This window comes from Microtus ochrogaster, linkage group LG10, assembly GCF_000317375.1.
Source record: "Microtus ochrogaster isolate Prairie Vole_2 linkage group LG10, MicOch1.0, whole genome shotgun sequence".
NCBI classification, from domain to species: Eukaryota; Metazoa; Chordata; class Mammalia; order Rodentia; family Cricetidae; genus Microtus; species Microtus ochrogaster.
The window spans coordinates 1709176-1733492 of record NC_022035.1 but is presented as its reverse complement, the minus strand read 5'-3'; the positions used below and the strand labels follow the sequence as shown (position 1 = coordinate 1733492).

The 24317-nt window shown below is 40.1% G+C and overlaps 1 protein-coding gene across 10 annotated transcripts in view; it reads right to left on the bottom strand.

The window, feature by feature from the left end:
* Ppp1r9a (protein phosphatase 1 regulatory subunit 9A) overlaps window positions 1-24317 on the bottom strand; it is a 280210-nt gene that overhangs the window by 72328 nt on the left and 183565 nt on the right. For 6 of the 10 annotated variants that reach the window (XM_026787519.1, XM_026787520.1, XM_026787523.1 and 3 more), the window contains exons 6-7: window positions 17942-18077; window positions 12756-12821 (exon numbers count right to left, since the gene is read on the bottom strand). In XM_026787519.1, coding sequence (XP_026643320.1) covers window positions 12756-12821; window positions 17942-18077 — 202 coding nt within the window. The remainder of the gene's footprint in view (window positions 1-12755; window positions 12822-17941; window positions 18078-24317) is intronic. The other 4 variants (XM_026787522.1, XM_026787524.1, XM_005363689.3 and 1 more) reach the window with 1 other exon arrangement.

The following is a 24317-nucleotide window of genomic DNA, read 5'->3' as shown; positions in this document are numbered from 1 at the left end:
TATATATATATTCTCAGACTCACTTCTGAGAAGAAATAAGAGAGAACTTTCTCTGCAGAGCAGACCTCAGATGAGACACTGATGCTCACAATTCTCCATCCAGTAAAATTTTAGCAAAAGCAAATTCGGAACATAAAAATCCTCCACAAAGGCATCTCTTTCCCCATGTTGGGCCAGTGACTTCTGTGTGGCCTGGTTTTGTAACACTGGGCCACTTAAGACTGCGGACGTTATCTGCAGAGCTGGGAAACACTTTCTTCAGTGACTGTTGTGAGAATATACAGCAGCGACACATTCAAGGTTATACCACTGCCAAGAATACACTCAGAGCCCCTTAGTACCTGCTCATTTCTCTAGGACAGCCACAGAGAAGGGCAGGAAGAACATGCCACTGGGACCGGAGAGAGCGGGTCTCCAGAAGAGATAGCTTGCCTCTCTCGTGGTCTATCTTGCAGAGAGCAGGTTACAGATTTCAATGTCTTAGGCTAAATTCACACCTGCGATACTGGCCTGTGATGTGTCTTCACGACTCCTCATTTACTCGGTCATTCAAAATGCATCAGGTTTTTTTTTTCCTTTTTTTTTTTTTTTAACTTTGTAGTGATATTTGTTCCAGCTAACAGTTCTGGAAGAGCAAAGTTAAGGTACCACCTATGATAATGGTCTCCTCAGCGGCCAGAGATACAAGCTGGTGAACAGTGGCACACGGAGAGCCTGAGACAGAGGCGGAGTCTGTAGGTGATGCGCATGCGCTGGGGACATGCAGATGTGCGCGTGTGATTTCATGTTCATCAAGTCGCAGTCTTTGCTTCTGGGAATGTTTCTTGCTTTTTATATCATTCTTACTACTTAAGTCTCCATAGATAGAAACGTATTTTAAAAGTCTATTTTTATTATTGTAAAATAAGTGTGTGTGTGTGTGTGTGTGTGTGTGTGTGTGTGTGTGTGTGTGTTTGAGGTTATGAGCACATTACTGTCGAAACCCTTGGAGGCTAAAGGCATCAGATTCTCCTTGGAGTTATAAGTGACCATGAGCCACCCACATGGGTGCTGAGAACTGAACCTGGATTCTCTACTAAAGCAGGAAGAGGTCTTAGCTAATGAGCCATGGCTCAAGCCCTCAGAGAAACATTTAAAATTAATACCTACATTACTCATCTGGTCCGGAGTCCCCAGCTTTCAAGAGCTCAGTTCATTTTACTGTTGACAAATTATGATTCTAGCAATTTTAACTAAAGGTCTGGAAATAAAATCTCTTCCATCTACTCAAATTCAGGATTCCTTTCTTAAGTATTTTCTGTTAATTTTCTTAGCTCATTAATTGGCATTGGATTTTTATGTTTTCTTTAAAGTCTTTATCTTCCAGAAATAGAAGCCATCCTCAAAACCAGGGTCACTATTTCCTGCAAGAGTGTCTCCATGGTAAAGCGACTCCCAGAGCCCCTGCTTCCTGTGCTCCACTGGAAACCTTCCTCTCCAGTGCGGACTGAGCCTAGCAACTCAGCGGAAGCTAAACACAAGGGAAGTAACTACGTTAGTTACAGGAAGTGTGGCTTCTGCCTCTTTTGTCCTCTTGCTTTCTCTGAGTTCTTAGTAGTGGGAAGCAGGAATCCATCTTGAGAGCAGGAAGAGGCCACATTACAAGGTAGAGAGATGTCTGGCCACTGGCCAGCAGGAACAGGGGTCTGCCAACAGTCACATGAAAGAGCATGGGGTGGCTCCTCTGCATCCTGTCAGCAGCTGTGAGGGAGTCTGGACGCGGACCCTTTCCCAGCTGAGCACTTAGATGACCACAGCTCTGGCTGACACCTTACTGATGGCCTTGGGACAGATGTGGGCTTAGAAAGATCCAGATGAACTGGCTCAGAGTGTATTGCAGAAATATTTATTGGGGGGAAGGGGGTACACATAAGAAGGGGGGGCAGCCAGCAAGTCCGGGAAAGTAATAGGGATGTGGCTTTGGAAATGGGCAACGGGCAAAGGCTAGACAGATTCTGGAGGATCGATTTGTCTAGATTGCCCTGAACAGACTGTTACAGGAAACCTGGAAGGCAGGGTTGCTAACATGGCCGAGTGTTCAGAAACAGCATCAGCTTCTCAATGAGATGTAGGAACTATCTAGGAAACGGGAGCATGTCAGCAGGGGAGTTCCGTGGCATCAGGGTGTTGCCTGCCTGCCTGTTTTCCTATTAAACAGGAAGGAAACAAGATGTGACGGCTTTAAAAGCCTGCAATTAAGTTTAGAATTAAGAGGTGGCCGCCAAACCCAAGGTCAAATTCAGGAACAGCTTGCCGAACCTAGTTCTCATGTGGAGGCTAGTTCATTGGGCTTCTGCCTTAGGAAACGCCAATTGGAAGCCCTATCCACAGGCAAGGCTGCCACTGCCCTACAAGAGGCACCATTTCTATTCATTCTAAGGTTGTAGACTTTTATGAACAGTTTGCTCCCAGGGCCTGTGCAGAAGGGATCTAGGAGAAAGCCGTCTCTCACACCCTCCACTTCTCTATTGTTTGTAACATGTGGGAGACTAGCCCATGAGAAAGGACAAACCTGTGGCCGCACTGCCCAAACTGACCAGTTGACACGAGAAGGGGATCCGCTAAGTCTAAGAGCATGGACTTCTGTGGACAAGATTCCAAGACACAGAACACCCCAACCTACAGTACTGACACCATGCATACCCCACTGACCCCCAATGAACAAATCTGCAAACCTTCAGGATTACCATAGAAACCTGTTGCACTGACATTCTTATCTGTCCTAAGTCAAAAATCCAGGTAGATCAGGGAGCACCAGTAAATGGAATGACGGGGCTTCAACACAGGCCATCTAGAGGCCCGAGACCCTTCCTGTCCACAATCACCGCAGCAGGCTGGAAGCAGCTGACAGGAAAGCCCTCCAGGACCAAGGAGGCACCAGTGATGCCAGCTAATTGAACAACTGCATGTGGGCATAACTGCCCACAGAGTGCATTAAATCCCGAGTTCTCCCTCAGGAGTTCTCCAAGTAAGCAAGGGTAGCAGCATTTTGGAAGGAATCTATCTCTTCAGCCACCTGAAGGCTATAAGACCTAAACATGCAAAACTGCATCTCCTTCAAGTGACTCCTATCACCATGGAGCCAGGTAAGACAGTGAGTCTTGAGCCAGCATCCACGGAACTAGGACGTTTAAATATCCCTCTCCTCCAAACTCCCCAGTAAACCCAGGGTCCATGTGGACTGTCAGGAGTAGTCATCTTAGAGCAGTGGAGGCCAAGATAGAGGGGAGGAGCTAACAGGATTATGGAGGCAGAAAGCAATCCATGTCCTTCACAAGGCATTCTTGGTGCTTAGTGTGGATTCATGCTAATACTGTGATTCACAGACCACCCAACACACTTTCAAAGGCAGTCCGTAACTGCTGGCATCATCACCTACCCAACTAGGTCTCTGGCTCAGCAGTCCTAACGCTGACTCCACATAGGAACTGGAGCGGATTTCTAGCTGGGGAACCCGCTACTGCACTGCTATGGTGACGGTTCTCATCGTCTCATTTTGATGTGAGGAGTGGGTTGCTGACAAGGGTGATGAGGTCAAGAACTTTTCCTTCTCCACTGGCAGTTGGAGTCCAAAGATCTACCTCCGAGTTTCCATTGGAGTCTGTCTTAGAGAAATCTCCCGGACAGGGCTAACATTCCAACCCCAGCTGTGTGTGTGTGTGTGTGTGTGTGTGTGTGTGTGTGTGTGTGTGTGTGTGTAATCAAGACAGGGTTTCTCTGTGTAGCCTTAGCTGTCCTGGAACTTGCTTTGTAGATTGGACTGGACTTGAACTCACAAAGATCTGCCTGCCTCTGCTCCCATGTGCTGGGATTGAAGGTGTGTGCACCACCATGCCAGGCCCAACATTCCTTTCTAACAGTTAACATCCATACAAAGATGTCTGGTTTGAAGATAAATCTAAAATTGCAAGGCAGACCTAACAGACTGCAGGAGAAACAGAGTCGGTGGGCAACCCAATGACGCTACTTTTCCTTTGACTTATCATCTGCCCTGTGGACAGGAGTCTCAAGATTCCCTAGGAGTCAAACCAAAATGATTGAAATTTCCCCCCTGTTCATATAGGTGTATGTTTTTGTAAATATTGTCACCTCGGGGTCAGAACCTTCCTCTAAGCCAGCATGTTTGTCTATAATAGTTGAAGCAACCATCAATTTATTCTGGTCATTCAGCTCTTTACTTCCTAAAGGCAAAAAGAAGACGACCACATGACTTCTGCACAGGTAGGCACAGAAGGATATTAGCTCTGAATACACTGATGCGAATCTTTCATACAGAGCAGTAAGAATGTTTTCTTGCTCTGGAGGGAAAGGCTATCTTTCTTGCACAGTCCTGGCCAAAAATTAAAGAGACATAGAACTGCCACAAAAATGTGACAGAGCTCAGCAAATTATTTCCTGATTCTTAGATTTAAAGCAAAAAAAGAAAGAAAGAGGAAAATAAAAAGAAAAAAAGAAAAATATGAGAAATTCAGTTGATTTTTAAAAGACTGAAACAGTATTGTTCAATTTAATGGGAAAACCTCTAGAAGGTCAAGTAATCAGGTAAGAAAGTTCCAGCGCTTCTCCTTCCACGGGGATTTTAACCGTCTCCACCTCCCACACCTCTGGTGTACAGGTAAACGGATGTCACATCTTGAACAACCCTTGCCTTGCCACAGTTTCTTCTGCCACAGAGCACAGACAACAAAATCACCCTGGAAGTGGAAAAGTAAGAGCAGAAACCTGTAGCTCACACTTCCATCCTCGAAATCCTCATGGTAAAGGCTCTTACGCTACGGTCGCGGGACTCTTTACCGGCTGCCTGGAAAACAGCTTCAATTCTGTACAATGTTTATATACAGTTTTCCCAGCCAAAGAGCACGCTTCTGGTGACACAAAAATATGTGATCCACGATGCAATCTCCTTAATGATGAATGCTACTCGTCTGTACATTTCTGATAAATATCTACGACACGGAGACACAACCCATGATCTTTCTTTTTCTCACCGAGATCTTGCAGCTACCAGTCAACGGCCAAAGCCGACCTCCGTAATTCAAAGGTCACACTGCAATTTCAAACCGGCAGGCTTCCTTCAGTTTCACTGTACTTGCCCAGGAAACAATGAGATATTTATTCCGATGCCAGTACAACTGTGGGAAGAGCTGAGAGATTTGTGCCTTCTTGAATTTTTAATCTGCAGATGTGGACAGTTGGTTACAAGAGGGGTACATGCTACTATTACTTTAATAATTCTGTAGCATACAATAAATAGAACCTCAGAAAATATGTTTGTATTAAAGTTGATTGATACAATTGCAAGAACTATAGCAAACTATCAATTAAAAAAATTACAGTTGGGCTGGAGAGATGGCTCAGTGGTTAAGAGCATTGCCTGCTCTTCCAAAGGTCCTGAGTTCAATTCCCAGCAACCACATGGTGGCTCACAACCATCTGGAATGAGGTCTGGTGCCTTCTTCTGGCCTGCAGACATACACACAGACAGAATATTGTATACATAATAAATAAATAAATATTTAAAAAAAATTAAAGCTGCACAAAGTATAAACACCTCAGTGCAATCAATGCAACTTTTATATATAATGTACACATATACTAATGACAAAAGAACCTCCATGTTCTTCTCTCCTTATAGAGGGAATATGGATGCTTTGTGGAAACAGTGTTCTTCAGTGTTCCTCGAAACTTTAAGAAGTATAACCCAGGATCTGATAGCATCCAGCAGCTTCCTATACCCCACCCCCAGAGCTAGACCTACACACACACACACCTTGAATTAGTGACTCTGATGCTGGAAAAGGATATTTGTATTTTTCAAAAAGTAACAATACTGCTAGACATGGTCCTATCACTTGCAATGTTGAGTAGGGAGACATTCCTTAGTTCAAGGCCAGTCTGATCTACATGTTAGATTCCAAGAAAGCCTAGGCTACAGAGTGAGACCTGTCTTTAAAATAAACCAAATAATAATAAAAATAAAAATAAAAGAAGAGATACAGTATTAAGCGATTTTTCTAGAGTACTCAAATACTAAGAACTATGTTATATTCATTTTATATGCACATAATTGTTAAATATAAGATATTGAATATGATGGATTTCTTTTTTTAAGTCCAAGTTGACAATATATGGACAATGAATAGTGACATAACCACAGTTACTGAGCTAAGCCTTACTTCAAGAGGAGCGGAATGTCTATGCCTGTGGGTGAGCGTCCTTGACTCCTCATGAGTCACCAGCCCCAGTGCAGAATTTTGTTAGACTATTATCATTCTTGTCATTGTTTGCTTTTAGTTTTACATATCATTATTTAGTCAGATCTTTATAATAGTTGGAATCACACTGTATTTTTCTGTGCCTCTGTACCCAGTAGGACAATTCAGACTGCACTAGTTGCGAGTTGCTGATACGATGCTCACACACTGCTAAACTGGATGAATAGGCCACAGTATATTTATGCATGCTCATGTTAACAAAGATATCGGACGCCTTCTATTTTCCTGCTACAAGACTGTGCTACATAAATTATGAATTACGTGTTTGACATTTTTATTTTACTAACATGTTGAACAAAAGAAAGAAATTTGAGATAAATTTTGTTTGACAGTAACAATGTCTTTCCAAAGTGACTGAGTCAACAAATTTTCCTCTGTGCACAGAACAAGAGTTCCCCTTAACTCTCATCTTCCTTGAACTTAAAATATCCAACTTATTTCAATTCCACAGGTCTCAGATGGTATTCACTTTGGTTTTCAATTTCCACTTCCTGGCTGCCAGCAACAGCGTTGGTTATCATCTGCCACCAGGGCTTCTTTTGTGGCATGTCTGCTCAAGCCAGGGCCCCACAGGTGGTCTCTTACTACTGAGTCAATTACTATTTTCAATACTTTCTTTTAGTTCCTGACCTTCCATTACACTTCCTTTAAAGTGTTCATTAGATAAATGTAAGTTCCTAATTATAATATTACCCCCTTTTCAATCCTTTCCTTTATGGAACTTCCCTTTTTCAAACTAAAGACGTATCAACAACCTCCCTTGTCTTCTCTCCCTTTAGTTTTACTTCTCATATTTGCTTGGCCAATCCATCTGCAATGGAATGTATGGAATGAAATGGGAGTTCAACTTCTTTTCTTTCTCCCATTTACTGATGTGCTTCTGTCGATCATTTTCTCAGCTCGTATAGACTATCTATGCTAATAGCTGCATCTCGATTTCTCACTAATCTGTCTGCCCATTGGCTCTGCTGTCTAAATTACAGCAATCTAAAAATAACAGTTGTTTAAGGCATTGATAGGGCTGTCTTACTGCATTCTTCTTTCATATGCATTTTAACAACTGCTTACAAAAGCCCCGGAAAACAGCTTTAGGGTTTCACTAGAACCCACACCAATTTGTAGAAAACGGACTCAACGTAGCTCCGAGTCTTTCAATCTACAGATAAAATTTCTTTGCGTTATATACACTTGATTTAACATATTTCAATAAAAATTGATTTCCCCTTTGAGGACCTTCCATACCCTTTATTTCTTGATATCTAGTAATGTGATGTTTAAATTTTACAATTTTCTCCTTATTTGTAGACATTCAAATACATGCTATATTTTACTAGCCCATATTCAGAAAATGTACTAAAACCTTGCATTATTGTAAAACTAGGTGGTTTTCAAGTTTTCTAACTAGACAGTCTCATTATCTGGGACTGGTACCAGTTTTACTTCTTTGCCAATTTATTTCTTCTCTTCTTGCTTTCTAGCACTGTCAGGTATTCTAAAGAGGTCGATTTTGAACTGTTAAACTACACACATTCCTGGCTACACCCAATCAGGATGTGCAAACTTTGATGTATATTGTCAGATATGGTTGGATGACATTCTGCTTAAGTGGATTTTGCATAATTTTAATTTAATTTTAAGTTTTATTTCTCATCATTAGGTTTTGTGACCAAGGTTGTAACTAACTAGTTCAGCATCTCACACTCTCCAGATTTTATCACATTTCTGACGCCAAAGCTGTGTGACTGTTATTCTATGTCTGAAGACAGAACTTCCGGGGCATTTGCTATGCCTGGTAATGATCTACCTCATCTCTCCTGCATTTCTTTTTTCTCCCTACTTCCTTATATGTCCACACCCCTTCCCCCCTTCCTTTCTCTCCTCCTCTGCAGCTGTTTGTTACTCATAGTGTTTTCTTTCCCTTGTAGTTTATACTTTGAAACTGTAAATTCTTATTTCGCAAAAAACAACCTTTAGGCTTTAATTGAAGTGAACACACCCAAGAAATGATGTGCTTCTACTTCTTGTGAAATTCAGCATATATTTAAACCGCTTTGGTGATAATTTCTCACATAAGATGTTTTCTTCTTTGCTACTTAGAAATAAGCTCTATCACTGATTTTCCACAGGGTAGATTTATTTCCATCTACAGGGTCACCCATGGTATTCCAGCTGAATGATGAAGTTCTCTGATTAGCCATTTAACTTATTGTATGGCTGGCATTTTGTCCACAATAACTCCAATCAATACCAACCATAGTATCATTAGAATAACTATGCATTAAGGGCAAATGTGATGGTAAGGTAGATGGAAGAAGGCAGATATAAACAAACACTTTACACTTTAGATTTATTTGATTCAAATGATATTCTAGTACTGGCCAGATTATACTCTAGTATGAGCCAGAAGACTGGATGTGGCTTCTGGTTGAGAGTAACTGCAAAGTAACCGTTTGGAGCAAGAGAAATGTCCTACAATGTGGTGGGGAGATAATGCTTTCTTATCAAACTGCTAGCTTTTTAATACCTTAAAACTGGTGTATTTTTTATCATACTCAAATTGTTCCTCATTGAAGTTGATTTCAAAATGGTGCCATAATAAGAGTATTAAATTATACATCTAAGATCTATATATTCCTCTTTTATGTCAGTCTTATCTGTGTAAAATAGCCATTTCAATCCCTTTTGAATTAGGGACTCCAGAACTCAGAGTTGTAGCTTCGATATCAATTTCCAAGGCCTGGAGCTCTTGCGGAGGCAGGCAAAGAGCTGCCAGGTAGATGCCAGCACATATGTAATGTTTATAATGCCCTGGTGGGCATCCACCCTTTATTGCTTGTGAAAATTCACTTGTATGACCGAAGATTATTTCTAAATTAACACATTTCTAAGTAGAAGAAGGGCATTCATGTAGTACAGATCTTGACATTATTCAGGTTATTTTGACTACTGTGTTTCTACTGGAAGCATGCAAGTAAAAAGTCATGTTCACATGTGAGGGAGGGAAAAGCTGGCGGTGCCTAGTCCCAGTGCAGCAAGGGTATGTTTGTGCTTCCAGCCCCGTCACTGCACCCCTCTCCAGCCTCGCTCTGCATGGCGCTGATTCTCCTCCTGCTTCCCGTGCAGTTCTTTTTTGCTCTCATATTGTCCACTACCAGTAACTCTACTTCCCATTCTTTTCATTTTAAAACTAAGTTATATGTTAAATGTATTCTTTGAGAAGTCCATATATGTGCATACTATAAGATCGTATGCACCCCTACAGTCTCCCTCCAACCTCTTCAGAAGCAGTACCCACATGTCCCCTCCAAACTACATGTCTTCTCCTTGTTAAAACAGTAACTCACTGGTCAATTACTGCTGCCACTGAGAAATGGGTGACCTACCGGGGAACACACTTGAGGGGCAGGGAAATCCTCTTTGCCAGAAGCCATCAACTACAGCCAACAGCTCCTCAGACGGCTAACATTCTTTCATTACAAAAGTCCTGGAAAGAGCCGGGCGTTGGTGGCGCACGCCTTTAATCCCAGCACTCGGGAGGCAGAGGCAGGCGGATCTCTGTGAGTTCGAGACCAGCCTGGTCTACAAGAGCTAGTTCCAGGACAGGCTCCAAAACCACAGAGAAAACCTGTCTCGAAAAACAAAAACAAAAAACAAAAAAAAAAAGTCCTGGAAAGACTAGAGATGGAGAAAAGACACCTCAACTTAAAGAAGGCTGTATATGACAAACCACAGCCACCATCACGTCAATGGAGGAACACTTGAGACATCCATCAGGAACAGAACAAGGGCATCCACTCCCATGACTCTCATTTAAAATAGAGCCCGAGTTAAAAAAAAAATCAGGCAAAGAAAAAAAAGGGGGCACAAACAGGAAAGGAAACCAAAGTATCCCTATTTGCAGATAATGTGACTCTACTTATAAGGAACTGTAAAGATTCCACCAGGAAATTCCTTGACCTGATGTTCTTTCTTTACAAAGTGGAAGATTACAAAGCATTGTGCTCTAATCAGCAGTTACCTTCCTACCCACCAAAATCACACACTGGAAAAAGAATCAAGGAAATAATCCCATTCACATTAGCCTCAAAAAGAAAGTAAGAATACCTTGGGATAAACCCAGCCAAGAATATAAAGTGCCTAATATGAATACTTTAAAATATTGATGGAAGAAATTGAAGAAGACCTTAAAAGACAGAAAGAACCCCTATGTTCATGGCTTGGTAAAATTAATACTGTAAAATATATTCATTCAACCAAAAGCAATGTATGGATTCAGGTAAGGACATGGGACAAAATACCAACAATTGGGACTTCATGAAACTAAAACCATCTCTGTACCACAGAAGAAGTTATTAACTGAAAAGGCACCTACAGAATGGGACAAAACTGACAGAAGATTAATGTCTAGAATATATGAAGAATTTAAAAAAAACTAAACACGAAGAAAATAACAAATCCAACTAAAAATGGGCTATGGAACTGAACAAAGAGTTCTCAAAAGAAGAAATACCAACAGGTAAGAGTTTGGTTTTTTTGTTTTTGTTTTTCGTTTTTTTTTTCTGCTTATTTTCTTTTGTTTTTCAAGAAAGGATTTCACTGTGTAGCCTTGGTTGTCCTGGAACTTTTCCTGTAGACCAGGCTGGCCTTGAGCTCAGAGATTCACCTGCCTCTTCCTCTCAATTGTTGGGATTAAGGCCTGTCCCGCCATGTCCAGAGATGAGAAATATTTTTAGAAGTTAGTGATAAATATTTTTAAAAGTGTACAACATCCTAAGCCATCAGGAAAATGCAAATGAGAGTTATTTTCCAAATTTATTTTTACTTTCTTGATATGATTCAATTCTGTTTAATTTTTTGGTTTTGTCTACGTTTCCCAGTGATGCAGTCATTCCTGTGAGAAGTAGAAATCAACTAAGCATTGATAATTGTGACTGACGAGACAATAAGCTAATGGAAGATATTTATGAGCAAAAAAATGTTGGGATGCCCATGGTGCTATTGGCTCATTAAAAACAGAAGAAGAAGACTCTGAGTTTAGCTTCTGAGAGAACCCCAGAGGGCTTGGTGAATAGACGAAGCTCAAACAGAGCCCTGAAAGGCAAAGAAGATGATGTAGACATGCAAGACAACCAAGAGTCTCTGCAGTGAATGCCAGTCCAGGTAGACAAGAGAACAAGGCTCCCACTGCACAGTGACCGCTCGCTGGAAGGCAAGTGGCTTTCCTTCTGTGATTCAGCACTTCTCAAGTCTTTCGGTAAAAACTACATTCAACTTTGAAAACTTTTTTTTTTTTGAAAATAAAATATTTTCAAAGTTGGATAATATCATCTATATTAGTTCACATGCCACCTCTTTTGACTTCAGGCTCTGTGGTTTTCAGAGTGATACACAATCACTCACACACACCACCGGGCAAAGTCTATGCTTTCAGATAAATACGTTGGGCTAGAAGGATCTGACAAGTAAGTTTTCTGTTGCTTTAGGATCTAGCACAGAAATGACTAATGTTATACTGTGGCAGCCAGACAGAAAGGGACAGGAAAAATATAATTAAGTCATTTCCATTATAATTCTTATAAACCACACAGGTTTATAAGGAAACGAGGTACGAAAGGAAGACCACGCAGAGGCAAAGGTTCCTGCCCTATTTTACTCTCCATGCCTCTGACTTTTCACTATCTGTGATCAGCATTATACACAAAGAATATTCTTGAAATTCAGGGTGGGGTACAGGAGGATGTTCAAGAAAAGGTACAGTCTTCAAAAGCATGTTTTCTAAGAATCTCATGATTGTGTGTTCCAATGATGGAGATCAGTAAAAATCTCAGATTGACAAACAAAACCATATAGTTTAAGAATCACAGCCTCTGGACCACTATTAGGATTTGGCTCTGTGTTGTCAGACTCCGCTCATCAGGACCCTATTAACCACATACAAGTCTGTTGGATGCGCCACTATTTTTATGACTAATTAAAGTTCATTACCTATTTTTGTCTGTCTATTCTGTATGTTGTTCATCCAAATATATAGTGAAAACTTAAGAAATTAGTTAATATCAGAAGATTCTTTTCTAAAACAAAAACAGATTTAAGCAGAAAATAAATTGTTATGTAGACTGTAAAACATAAACACAGTCCTAATACTGAGTTTCTTTGTAAAGTTTCCCCTCTTTTTTTTTGAATCACAAAACATTTAAAGGATTAGGGGTTAAATATACCCGTGGTTAAGAGGAAGTGAGTCCATCTTACAGACTTGTACATAAAATGCACACTCTATTTTTCTAACCATAATAATTTTCAGATTATTATTCAATATACAAAACGCACAGCTCCAAAAATGCTTTTCAGGGAATAGGAAGTTAATAAGACTTGTAGAATATTTAATTTCACACACCAAGCAAGAGCGTACAGATAAGCAGATTTTTCTGCCAAAACACAAACCTTAAGGAAACGGTTGTTATTGTTATTGCAGTTGCCAGACATTCCTTGCAATTCAGCCACAGTGCTCTAAAAAGTTGACAGAAACAATTAAAGAAGGTTCCCCCCAAACCCAACAGCAGGATAGAAAAACATCAAGGTTCAAGTGTTGGCTGGACCACACACTGTCCAGTACCGAGAAGAGACTGCTGCACCTCCTCGCCCAGTTCCCTAGGTCGCAGACACAGGGTGGCGTCTCTCTGCATTGGTATATGCAGTGTTAAAAGGTGAGCAACAATCATTGCTATCTCTTCCTCACCTACAACAAGCTGTTTCTAACGAGGAACAGCTCAAACTCAGTATTAGCCCTACAATGTTTTCCCCACAAAAAATTACTTTTGCCATTTTTAATAATTATACAACCACAGTTTCCATTAAACTTTTGCTTCCAATTGTTACATGCTAACAGAAGCAATAAAAACAAATATTCCTGTGGGTATTTCATACCATACATGAAAAGATTCTAAGAAGCAATGTGTCACAATATTATTAAAATGATATGGAATTCTAGCAACAAAAACAAAAAAGAAAAGAAAAGAATAAGTTGTATTTTAAGACAGAGAGCTGTTTTCTGCTGCTGATGAATCATGTTGCCTAGAGAGAGGTTGAAATGTCATTTGTGATATATGCTTTACAATGTGACAAACACTCCATTATCAAAGAATCTTTAAGGAACTAAAATAATCATAAAAAGTTTGTAAGTTGACTCCTTTTAACTTAGTGTGACCATACCTATTTTCTGAACCAGAGATACAAGTGCAGTTAATATTGTTTCCAGCCTGAGCTCACAGCACTTCAAACTGCATACTGTTCTTATGTAGAAATACAGCCAAAATACAAATACACTCCATAAAGTAAATAACAGAGCAGTATCACCTAGCCACTGTCGGGTGAACATCGACAGTTATAGATTATAATGGGAGATTAAATGTTAAATTCTACTTGAAAATTTTACCATAGACTCAGTGTTTCATGGCATGGTGTTAACTGAGGGTTTTTATTAAATCCTCCATGGTTACCTTTCAAATTGGAAAGAAAGAAAAGGGAGAAACAAAGAAAGGGAATGAAAGGAAAGGGAAGGGGAGGGGAGGGGAGGGAGGGAGGAAACAAACAATCCCAGTGAGATTATCAGTTCTCCTAAAAGCAGACATGCGGTCACTCATCACAGATGTGCATGTATGTGAACCTTTCAGCCTTCAGATTTCCATCTCCTGCTCTTGGAGGGATCCCCTCCTAGTCTTCGGCCTCCAGGCAGGGCCCCTTGTGCTTTTCCAAATTAGAATGGTTAGCAGAGCGCACAGAAACAGGAATGCAAATTCAAACAGAATTGGCTGTTTGCTTATTGGAAACTCTTCTAGTTCAAATATTTGGAGAAAAGCAGAAGCAGCAGAAATTTAAATAGTTGGAGGATTATCCATACATTTCCAATTCTACTAGAGCATGACTTACAATTTCCTAAAGCGTTACAGCAGATGAACAGAGACCTCATGCACAACCATCTCCCTTCACAAAGGGCCAGTGTCCTTTAACAACTGCAGGAAATATTCTGCATCCAGATGTTTCCTGTACAGACAACTCAAGCAACCTGTCAATGTGATGTGCTCCCAGTTAAAATGAACCCTGCATAATTTGATCAAAACAGAAGCCTTGCACCCTCCTGTGGGCAACTCTCATCTCCGCCCTTGCTTGGAAAGTGGCGAGTTCAACTTGGTGCTCTGTGTAATCAGAGGGTTTCCTGGCTGTGCAAAGGCAAGGTCACAGGAGATACTAGCAAACAAAATGATTCTAAATTTGAAATTGCAAGATGATTCTGTGAATTATAAGAAAAGTGAAAAGCCCTGTGACTGACTGTACATGTTCAGGCAGGCCTGTCCTAACAAAGATACGCAAATCAATAAACTGGTCAATTATATATGAAATTAAATCAATTATTCAAGGCCCGTCTAACCACTGGATAGCCAATATTGGCCCTTCTCATTTCACTCACATCTTAGTCGTTTTACTTTTCATTAACAGTGGAAGAGAGAGAACAGAAAACAGAGATAAAACCCTGATCCCCCAACTTAATATTTGGTAGCATTAACTAAAAATTTGAATCAAGTGCCACTACTGGAAGTTCTAACAGTGGAGTAAATTTCAATGTTTATACAACCTCCATCTCTGCTGTGAACAGAAGACTAATGGCTGTTTCCCTTGTGCCTTCTGTGAGAAGGCACTGTGGAACATCTAAGAAAGGGGGACACTGGACAAAGAGCACAAGGGAAGTCCGACTACAGAAGGTCAATGTTACCTGCATTAACACAGTAGTGAGCTCCAGATTTCAACTGTTACAATGTATAAAGGAAGAGAACATTTAACTCAATCGTTTTTGTTAAACATTTCTCTATCAGCTGATCTTCTCTTTAGACTCTATCGGATGATACCTGCACACGGCTCACTACAGTACAGCAGGTAGCCAAGTTTGCACTGTCCCTATTAATAGTCACACAGAACAAAGGCTCACGGACCTGAGGAACGACAAGAAACACCACCACTCAAAACAAGAATCATTTTCACACCTTCTGTTGTCCAGTTATTCTTGGTCTGAATAGAGAGAGAGCCATGAAGGGTATTCTGTGTGCTCCACCTAAAGCCCGCACAGCGCATTGGGCTCTGGGGCCAGGGAGACAGAACCCGTCTGAGACTGCCAACAGCTAGTCAGACAGCTGGAAACACACCCTGGTCATTGGAGCTGCAGGGGAATCCCTCTCTCTATAGTGCTGTACAGGCTTGATGAGATCGACTCCCAGAAAAGTTGATCATCCCAGTTTCACTCACTCTTCTCCCCCTAAAAACACATGTTCAACTAGCAAAGAACTCTCTTTGCTTTTCTTAAATAAACAAATAAATAATTCTTTCATTTACTCAAACTATGAATTTAGAGGAAAATCACTTTCCATCTACCCCTTTCTATTTCTCTTCTCTCTTCCCTCCTTCCTTCTCTCCTCTTTCCCTATTTCTCTCTCTCTCTCTCTCTCTCTCTCTCTCTCTCTCTCTCTCTCTCTCTCTCACACACACACACACACACACACACACAGGGGCAGGGGGGAGAAAGAGAGACTTTAGAAGCTTATGTTGAAACTTTAGGTTGGCTGATTGTGATCAGTCAATTCCTCAAAGTAACTGGAAGAAACATGATTATGAGATAGGGAACTTTAGAGGAGGTTTACAGTGGCTAGATTACTTTAGCACCCCCCCCTTACTTGTAAACCTATTCTCTTTAGTTAAACAAGAGAAACAAAACAAAATCAACACGGTATCAGACAGACCTTGGACTCAAGCTCTTCTGTCCTCTTTGCCCGGCTTCCTCGGGGCAGGGCAGGCATTACCAGCAGGCTCCCACATCCTGGTCCACACTGAGTGCTTACTTTCTAAGTGTGGACCATGAGCCAACAGCCGTTCTGATGTAGCCTAACGTCTGTACTTTATAGCCAGCAATACAGTGGCACACAGTCTTAGCGGGGCCTCTTTTTTTTCTCCACCACTTGACGTTTCTCTACTACCCAGACCATCAAATACAAAACTCTATCAGAGTAGAGAAGTGAAAATCCAAACCTGAAGAAAATGATTCTATAATCCTACAGTAGGCCTAGATGCTTCTAGTAAAACAGAAAACACTAGAGTAGGGAATTGAAAACTAGGCCAAATATTTGAGGACATCTGTTTAGTTTCAAACTTTTAGATAATGTATTTTTGACTTAGTATTCCAGTACAAGGAAATTCCGGCCAAATATACTCGGTAAGTACAAAATGAAACGGAGAAAATAATTCTAAAAGACTATTTTCAGTGCTGGATAATCTCTCTGCTGTATTATTCTTTGTCAAAAGTTGAACGATGCCCAGTATGGTGGCTCACACTTGTAATCCAAAAGCAGGGAAGCTGAGGGAAAGAGCTGCTATGAGTTCAAGGACAGCCTGGGCAGGGTTTCACATAAGGTGAACCTGTCTCAAGAAACAAATAAAAATAGAACAAAATAAAATGTTAATTGATACGTGACCTGCAATTTGTTAACATAACAAATGGAGACTATGTCCTCATTATACCGCAAACGCATGAAAATTTAATATATATTTGGATTAAAGCCTGCTAAATTAAATATACATGAAAAAGACCTGAATGCCCACTCATTAATCTCTTTCTGTGTCATAGATAAAAAGCAAAACACAGTCTGGATAAATAATATATTAAGGTGGGCAGAAGTTGAAGGTATGAAATGTCCCTGTGCTGAATCAGCTGACATAAAGAATATTTATTTTTTTCGGAGCATTTACACGTGTATGAAGTATGAAATACTACAACTAAATTACTGATGAATCTTTTGACATGCCAATATGAAACATCTGTACGTTTGAATGTGTTTGTAATAAAGTGTGCTGTCCCAGCCTATCAGTGTGCACTTGGAATTGACATTAGAAACAGCGCAGCGTCTGTGTCTCATTACAGCACACAAGGGTTCCGGAGAGCCGTGTTCACTTGGGGGTTAGTGTTGACTCATCGACTTGATCTTCCACAGAGCTCAGGATGTAAGATCATTCCAATATGTACCTGTGCCATGAGACATACACGAGGGGAAATGCTCTGCTCTGCATTATGTTAGCACAGATCCCTACGAGCACATCCAAAAACCTTTCTCTTCCTGGGGTGAGGGGGGAGCCTCTGGAAATCCTCAGCCATCTCCCTTGCTTTTCTGTCTATGCTTGTGTATGTGTGTGTGTTCGTTTAAATGTTTTATTGATTCTTCCAAAGGGAAAAAAAGTATTACAAACTATTTTAGACCGTTTGGAAATGATTGAAAACATACAAAGCAGAAAGAAAAACCATCTCATTCCAACAATACAGACAGCCATTATTTATAAAAGTTCTGCTTGTTTCTATGAATTTTTTTTCCCAATAGTTTGTTAAAAAGTTAAGAATGATTTGCTTCCATAGCGTTCTAGGAACCATGAATCAACTTATAAGAGAATATCAGATACAAGTGGTATTTCTTTTCTTCCAAGCGGTTGAATTTCAGCTCGGTGTAGAAGACGTCCTCCTTCGGAGACCATATAAAGAGCCTGTGGGACAGGAGCAGCATGGTGAGAAGTTGAGAAGACGCAGCTGTGCTCCCTACCTCATCATCATCCGCATCATACTGCGCATAGTGGCGTTCTAGTAGCTCCCTTTGGCGCCGCTCCTGCTCCAGGGTCTGGCTTATCAACTGGGCAACCTCACTCACTTGTCCTGGTTTTTCTCGCCCAATCACAAACCTGGGGAAATGTTAAGAGAGGGTAACGCAGTCACAGTCAGCCAGCTAAGGAGAATGGTCACACTCAAGCCAGGGCAGAGTTTATTTTGACTATAAAGCCCTACTGCTGATAGCTAAGAGAAGATCGGTTTACTCAGCCAGGGAAACACTTTCCACACAGAGCTAAGCAAGAAAAAGAAGGGCAAAAATCAGGGACATTCCACGAAGGATGAACACTCAGGAAAGTCATGACAGATGCAATCTGTGCAGTACTTTACGCATTTTGATGACTCGAGAAATGGAAGCCAGGATGTAGTCACCTGGACCTGATGATCCAAAATATTTCTATAACAATGTCCCATAACATTGCAAAAAAAAAGCATTTTGTAGCGGGCCCCACATTAGGTGCTTAATGGAGGGACATTGCCTTTTGCTGAGTTTCTAGGACTTTGTTGATAAGAAGAAATAGAAGGGTTTAATTGCAATTTGTTTTTAACAGAAAAATTATAGAAAAAGATGGTAAAGTGTGTGTGTGTGTGTGTGTGTGTGTGTGTGTGTGTGTGTGTGTGTTTGAAAATGTTAGGAAGACAGTGGATCAAAAAACAATGAGAAAATATCTGTTGATATTAATTCATATAAGATGCTAAGTTAAAAGAAATAAACTGGAAAAACGTTAACTTTCTTTAAGTCACATCATTTATGATCAACCTTTGTCAGTATTATGTGTTTTATATAACATGGCATATTCTTTCACACAAACATATGATTCTATTTTCAAAATGCAAATAATATGTCTATAGTATATGGTTTCTAAACACCACTTAGAATCATTATTTTAAATGTGATGCTCAGTCTTTTCTACGCTTAATTGTTAAACACATCCCCTGACTACAGGATGTTGTTTTATTCAGTCTTAAACCATGTAGATCACCATTTTCTGTATAAGGACAATGAAGATCAAATTATTTGTTCTAGTTAATTCCTTTCCAAAACACTTACATACAGTTTCCAACAGACCAGACTTGGCTTAGAATTGGGCTTGGATGTGCATCATCTCATTTCTCTTTGGGAGTCAAGTATAAAAAGGATACTCCAGATTTTCTTTGTCAAATATAATTCATATTCAGCAATACATACCTATTTTAAATGTTTGATTCAATAAGAACAACAAACACAAAGGCCCATGATCACTATATCAATGAAAATATGGGCAAAGTCTATCGACCCAAAGCATTTCCTTATATTGTTTCCTAGAAAACTTCTTCACTCTGGTCCCACACTAATCTCTGGGAGTTTCACTTAAATGAAACTGTGATTTCTCAGAAAATTAGGAAACAACCTTCCTCAAGACCCAGTAATACCACTTTCAGGTATATACCTAAAGGATGCTTAATTGTGCCACAAGGACATGTGCTCAACTATGTTCATAGCAGCATTGTTTGTCATAGCCAGAACCTGGAAAGAACCTAAATGCCCCTCCACCGAAGAATGAATAAGAAAAATGTGGTACAGTTACACAATGGAGTACTACACAGCTGAAAAAAAAATGACATCTTGAAATTTGCAGGCAAATGAATGGATCTAGAGAACATTATATTGAGTGAGGTAACCCAGACCAAGAAAGACAAATATCATATGTACTCATTCATAAGTGGCTTTTAGACACAAAGCAAAGAATTATGTCTACATAATTTAGACATAATTTACAATCCCAGAGAACCTTAAGAGAGACACACATGGATCTAATCTACATGGGAAGTAGAAAAAGACAAAATCTCTTTTTGTAAATTGGGAGCATGGGAACCATGGGAGAGGGTAGAAGGGAAGGGGAAAGGAAAGGAGAGGAACAGGGAAAAATGTATAACTCAATATAATCAATAAACACACACACAAAGACTGTTTTTGGCAAACACTGGATTGTTTTATTACACTGTGCAAATCAGTTGATTTTACATTTGTGAGACAACTTCTAGACTTTGCAGTCGGTGCCACCCAGATGTGTTTATACTTTTACCAATACAACACTCCCACGATTGTTACATAGTTAATTTTGAAACTAGGTTTTAAGTTCTTGACCTCTGTGTGTCTTTCCTCTATATTTGCATACAGAGGTTATAATCAGCCTGGCACTTTCTCCAGGAAAGCACACCAGGGTTTGACCTGGAACTGTTTTGAAAAGCCATCCTGACAGTATGAGCTCATGTGGTCCATGAACACGTGACATTTTTTCTTACTTTTTACTTTCTCAGATCACAGGCCTTAAGCAATTAAGTATCTCCAAGCAGTTTGTGCTTTCTGAAGTAAATGTGATATTTTTTTTAAATTTTAGAATGTTGAACTATAACTGAGTTCTAAATATTGGCTTTGTGTTCTACAATCTACCTAAACTAAATCACTATTTCTATGAGTGTTCTGTAGATCTCTTAGCATTTTTTAAAGTAAGACTGTATCCACAATTTAGAAACACAGTTTGCATATCACTTCCCTCTGTTTATCTGTACGTGTTTGTAAGGACTGACAACATCTTTGTTTCCTGTTATAAAAAGACTGCTCTGAATTGCCCAAAGATGCACAGGATGATTTAATGAGAGATATTACAGTCACTATGATAAGAGACTTAACATGGTTAGTGCACTAAATTAATCTTGATATTTGAATTTATGTTTTCATAAATACATGTTTATCAGAACTTGTGTCTCATATTACACATATAAAGAAATTAAATAAAAAACCTCATATCCTAGAATGGCTGTTTTAGAGAAGCCTAGATTTGCTTTTTATGTGTATTTTTAAAAGAATATTTATTTATGCATTTGAATGCTATTCCTCCATATATGTCTATGTACCATGTATGTGCCTGCTGCCCACAGACGTCAGAACATCAGATCTTGTGGAACTGGAGTTATGGATGATTATAAATCATCATGTGGATGCTAGGAACTAAACTACAGTCCTCTGAGGGGGCATCAATTACTCTTTGTTGAGGAATATTTAACTGTGCAAAGATATGCTGCATTTAACTATGTAAAGGCATGCTCTATTTGTTTACTGATGTTAAATGTGTTGCCCTTTTACCTTGCCTGTCTAAGGCACCTGACTGGTCAAATCAAAAGCTGAATGGCCAATAGGAAGGATGGATATATAGGCAGAACTTCCAGGCAGGGAAAGTAGGAGGAGGAATTTAGGCTTGGGTAGAAGAAAAAGAAAGGAGATGACAGGGGCCAGACAGCCATGAAAGGAAGAAGCAGACTTATCATTACATGCCATCCTTCATATGGCATGGATAGATATTTGCTTATCCAGTCCAAATAACTTATAAAGTTGACAGATATATTTTACTTGCTCATACATACACACACACACACACACACACACACACACACACACACACACACACACACACAAGCTTTTTTGGCTGTCTTGCATACAATGTGCAGTCCATACTTGTGATCGTGCAGATATGTACATGTCCTTTGAAAGTTTGTGTGTTTTCAGAGCAAGGGGACCAAACACCAATGAAAATGGTAGGCCCAAGTGATCCAGCCTTTCAGAGTGCCTCTGTTGAAGTTTCTTCAGAGTTCTGCATTCAGAACAACTTCAAGGCTGCTGGATGAGATGGCCCAGTCTCACAGGGCAATTCACCAAAGGATATTTTGTTCTGAGTACATGCATTGTCTCCAGGCACGTTGTGAACCCGATTACTGTTATATACAGTTCTGATAGGCTGGCTCGTCTTTCCCGGGAATTATACATTGACTGGTGGTGCACACCACAGTCTTCACCAGGATCAGGACCATGCTCCGGGCATTCTGCACTGAGCACCTCAGCAGTCCAGACAAGCTCCAGCTTAGTTTACACATCGCAATATATATTATAAAATGAATTCACTGCTTTCTTCTTTTGAAGTTGGATGAACAGGATTTACTATGTTTATTATAGAATATTTTCATTGTTGGATGAGGCAAGCCTATGGAGGAAATGTAAGTTTCTTAAAGTCCCATCACCTGAATGATGGTCGACAGGATGTCACTTCTTCATGTGACATGGCTCCCACTTATGAGGAGGCTCTTCTCATCAGAGTCTGCTTATGCAAAAATAAACATTCAAGGTTTATATCCTGTGCACCAGAAGCAATAGGCTTGGTATCTGCATATTCATCTGTTAATATTTCTGTCAGATTTACTAAATATTTCTCTTAGAGAGTCTTGTGTTTGATGGGCCATGTTTAGTTAGAACAAAATTAATTTTAAACCATAATTATAAATCTATTAGAAGAAAATGTTAGGGAGTAGTTTAAAAAGGTAAAAAGCATCTGTGTAACAATAGAAAGACAGTAGAAATCACTACATATTAACAGATTGATTCAAAGTCATACCATTTATCTTGGATATAGAACTTAACCTTGTCTTTTATTTTGCCAAAAATATCACAAATTTAGGCAAGTGTTCAATCTGTTGTTCACATCTCTGTAGAGAAGAAGAAATTGAGTTGTGATCTAGAGCTAGCAAGAGACCACCAAGTACAAGCACAGAGACCACTGCTGGCTCCGGCAGTGCTGATACTCCTGGAAACTGCGGTTCATGGTCAGCCAGGCTATGCACTTTCTCTGGTTTTAACCCTCAGCACTACAACCAAGCAATGAGCCAATCAGTATAATTAGAGGTCGCATGTTGGAGCCCACAGAACAGAGTCTGTTCCACCTTGACTAAATGAGACTGCAGGCCTATTCTTGCTCCTTCAAGATCATTGACAAGAGGTCTGACCTAAGGTGTGGCTACTAACAAGATATTTTTTTTTTTTTGGTTTTTCGAGACAGGGTTTCTCTGTGGTTTTGGAGCCTGTCCTGGAACTAGCTCTTGTAGACCAGGCTGGTCTCGAACTCACAGAGATCTGCCTGCCTCTGCCTCCTGAGTGCTGGGATTAAAGGCGTGCGCCACCACCGCCCGGCCTAACAAGATATTTTGATCTAGGGCATGATTACTTGGTGTTTTGGGTATTAAGATGGCCCATACAGCTGGACCTATTCCACCTTGACTAAAGGTCATAGAGTTCATGCCTATTCCTGCTCCTTCAGGGATGTGACAGGAGGTTTGACCAAGAGAGTGGCTGCCTACAGGATGCTTGGCCTAAGGTCCACACCTTAGGTCCCTGAATGTCCTACCTAAAGAACAGAATACTGAACTCAGAGTATAGCTGCTTGATCTTCAGGTATTGAAGAGGTAACGTTCTCTCTCTCATGTTACAACAGTCTTTTGCGTTCTCCCCTCCCTTTTTGGATTGGAGAATATAAGCATATGGAAATAAATGTGGGATAATCCAGTATTCTCTGAATGGCCCTCCCACTTCTATTCTGTGCCTCTCTATTCTTTCTGCCTAAAATTGCTAATCCACATGCCCCCTACTCTGGAACATGCGAACCCTGTCAAGGAAGGACCACAACAATAGCATACTTCTGTAACCCCTACATAGGAGGTTGAGGTCTGCCTGTGCTACACTATGAGTTCTAGGATAGCCTATCGATATGACAAACAACCAGACAAAATAAAAATAAAAACAAAACAAGAGACAAGCAAATGGTATACTAATAGTACTCTTACCCATACCGTGGATTCATAAATTCAGGAATCATCATTCACATCTTAGTAAGACAGAGCATACGAAGGGGAAAAAATTGTTCTCTGAAATTATGGGTGAACTCGTGGGAATTCAGTGTGACCATGACTTATACTTAAATATGACAAGATTTTTCGTGTAAATTTTCAGGAAACAAGAAATTTAATCTCTAATGCATAAAAATAATCACAATCCTGTTTTTCTCTTCTCCCTTTCTCTATCTGCAAGCCCTGTATTTCTAGTTCTTTACAACCTTGAATTCTACATATTTCTATAGGATCTGTGATTGGCGGTTGGACAAAGTCTATCAGAATAGAGACGTTCCTGACAACAGCACCAGACAAAAACATTTTAATAATCATTAAATGTGACATGTAAGTCTCTAGTTATGAAGAAATTTGGAACTAGTGAGGCACATACCTAAACCCAGTGATGTGAGGCAGAAAGAAGAGAATAGTCACAGGCTCAAAGCTAGCCTGGCAACATACAGAGTTCCGGGCTAACCAGGGTAACCTACTGAGAGTTTTGTTCTGAACGAAACCAAATGCTAGAGAAAAATAAATACAGAATACACACATACACACCACACACACACACACACACACACACACACACACACACGTGTATCTTTTTTTAAAAATTTATTTAT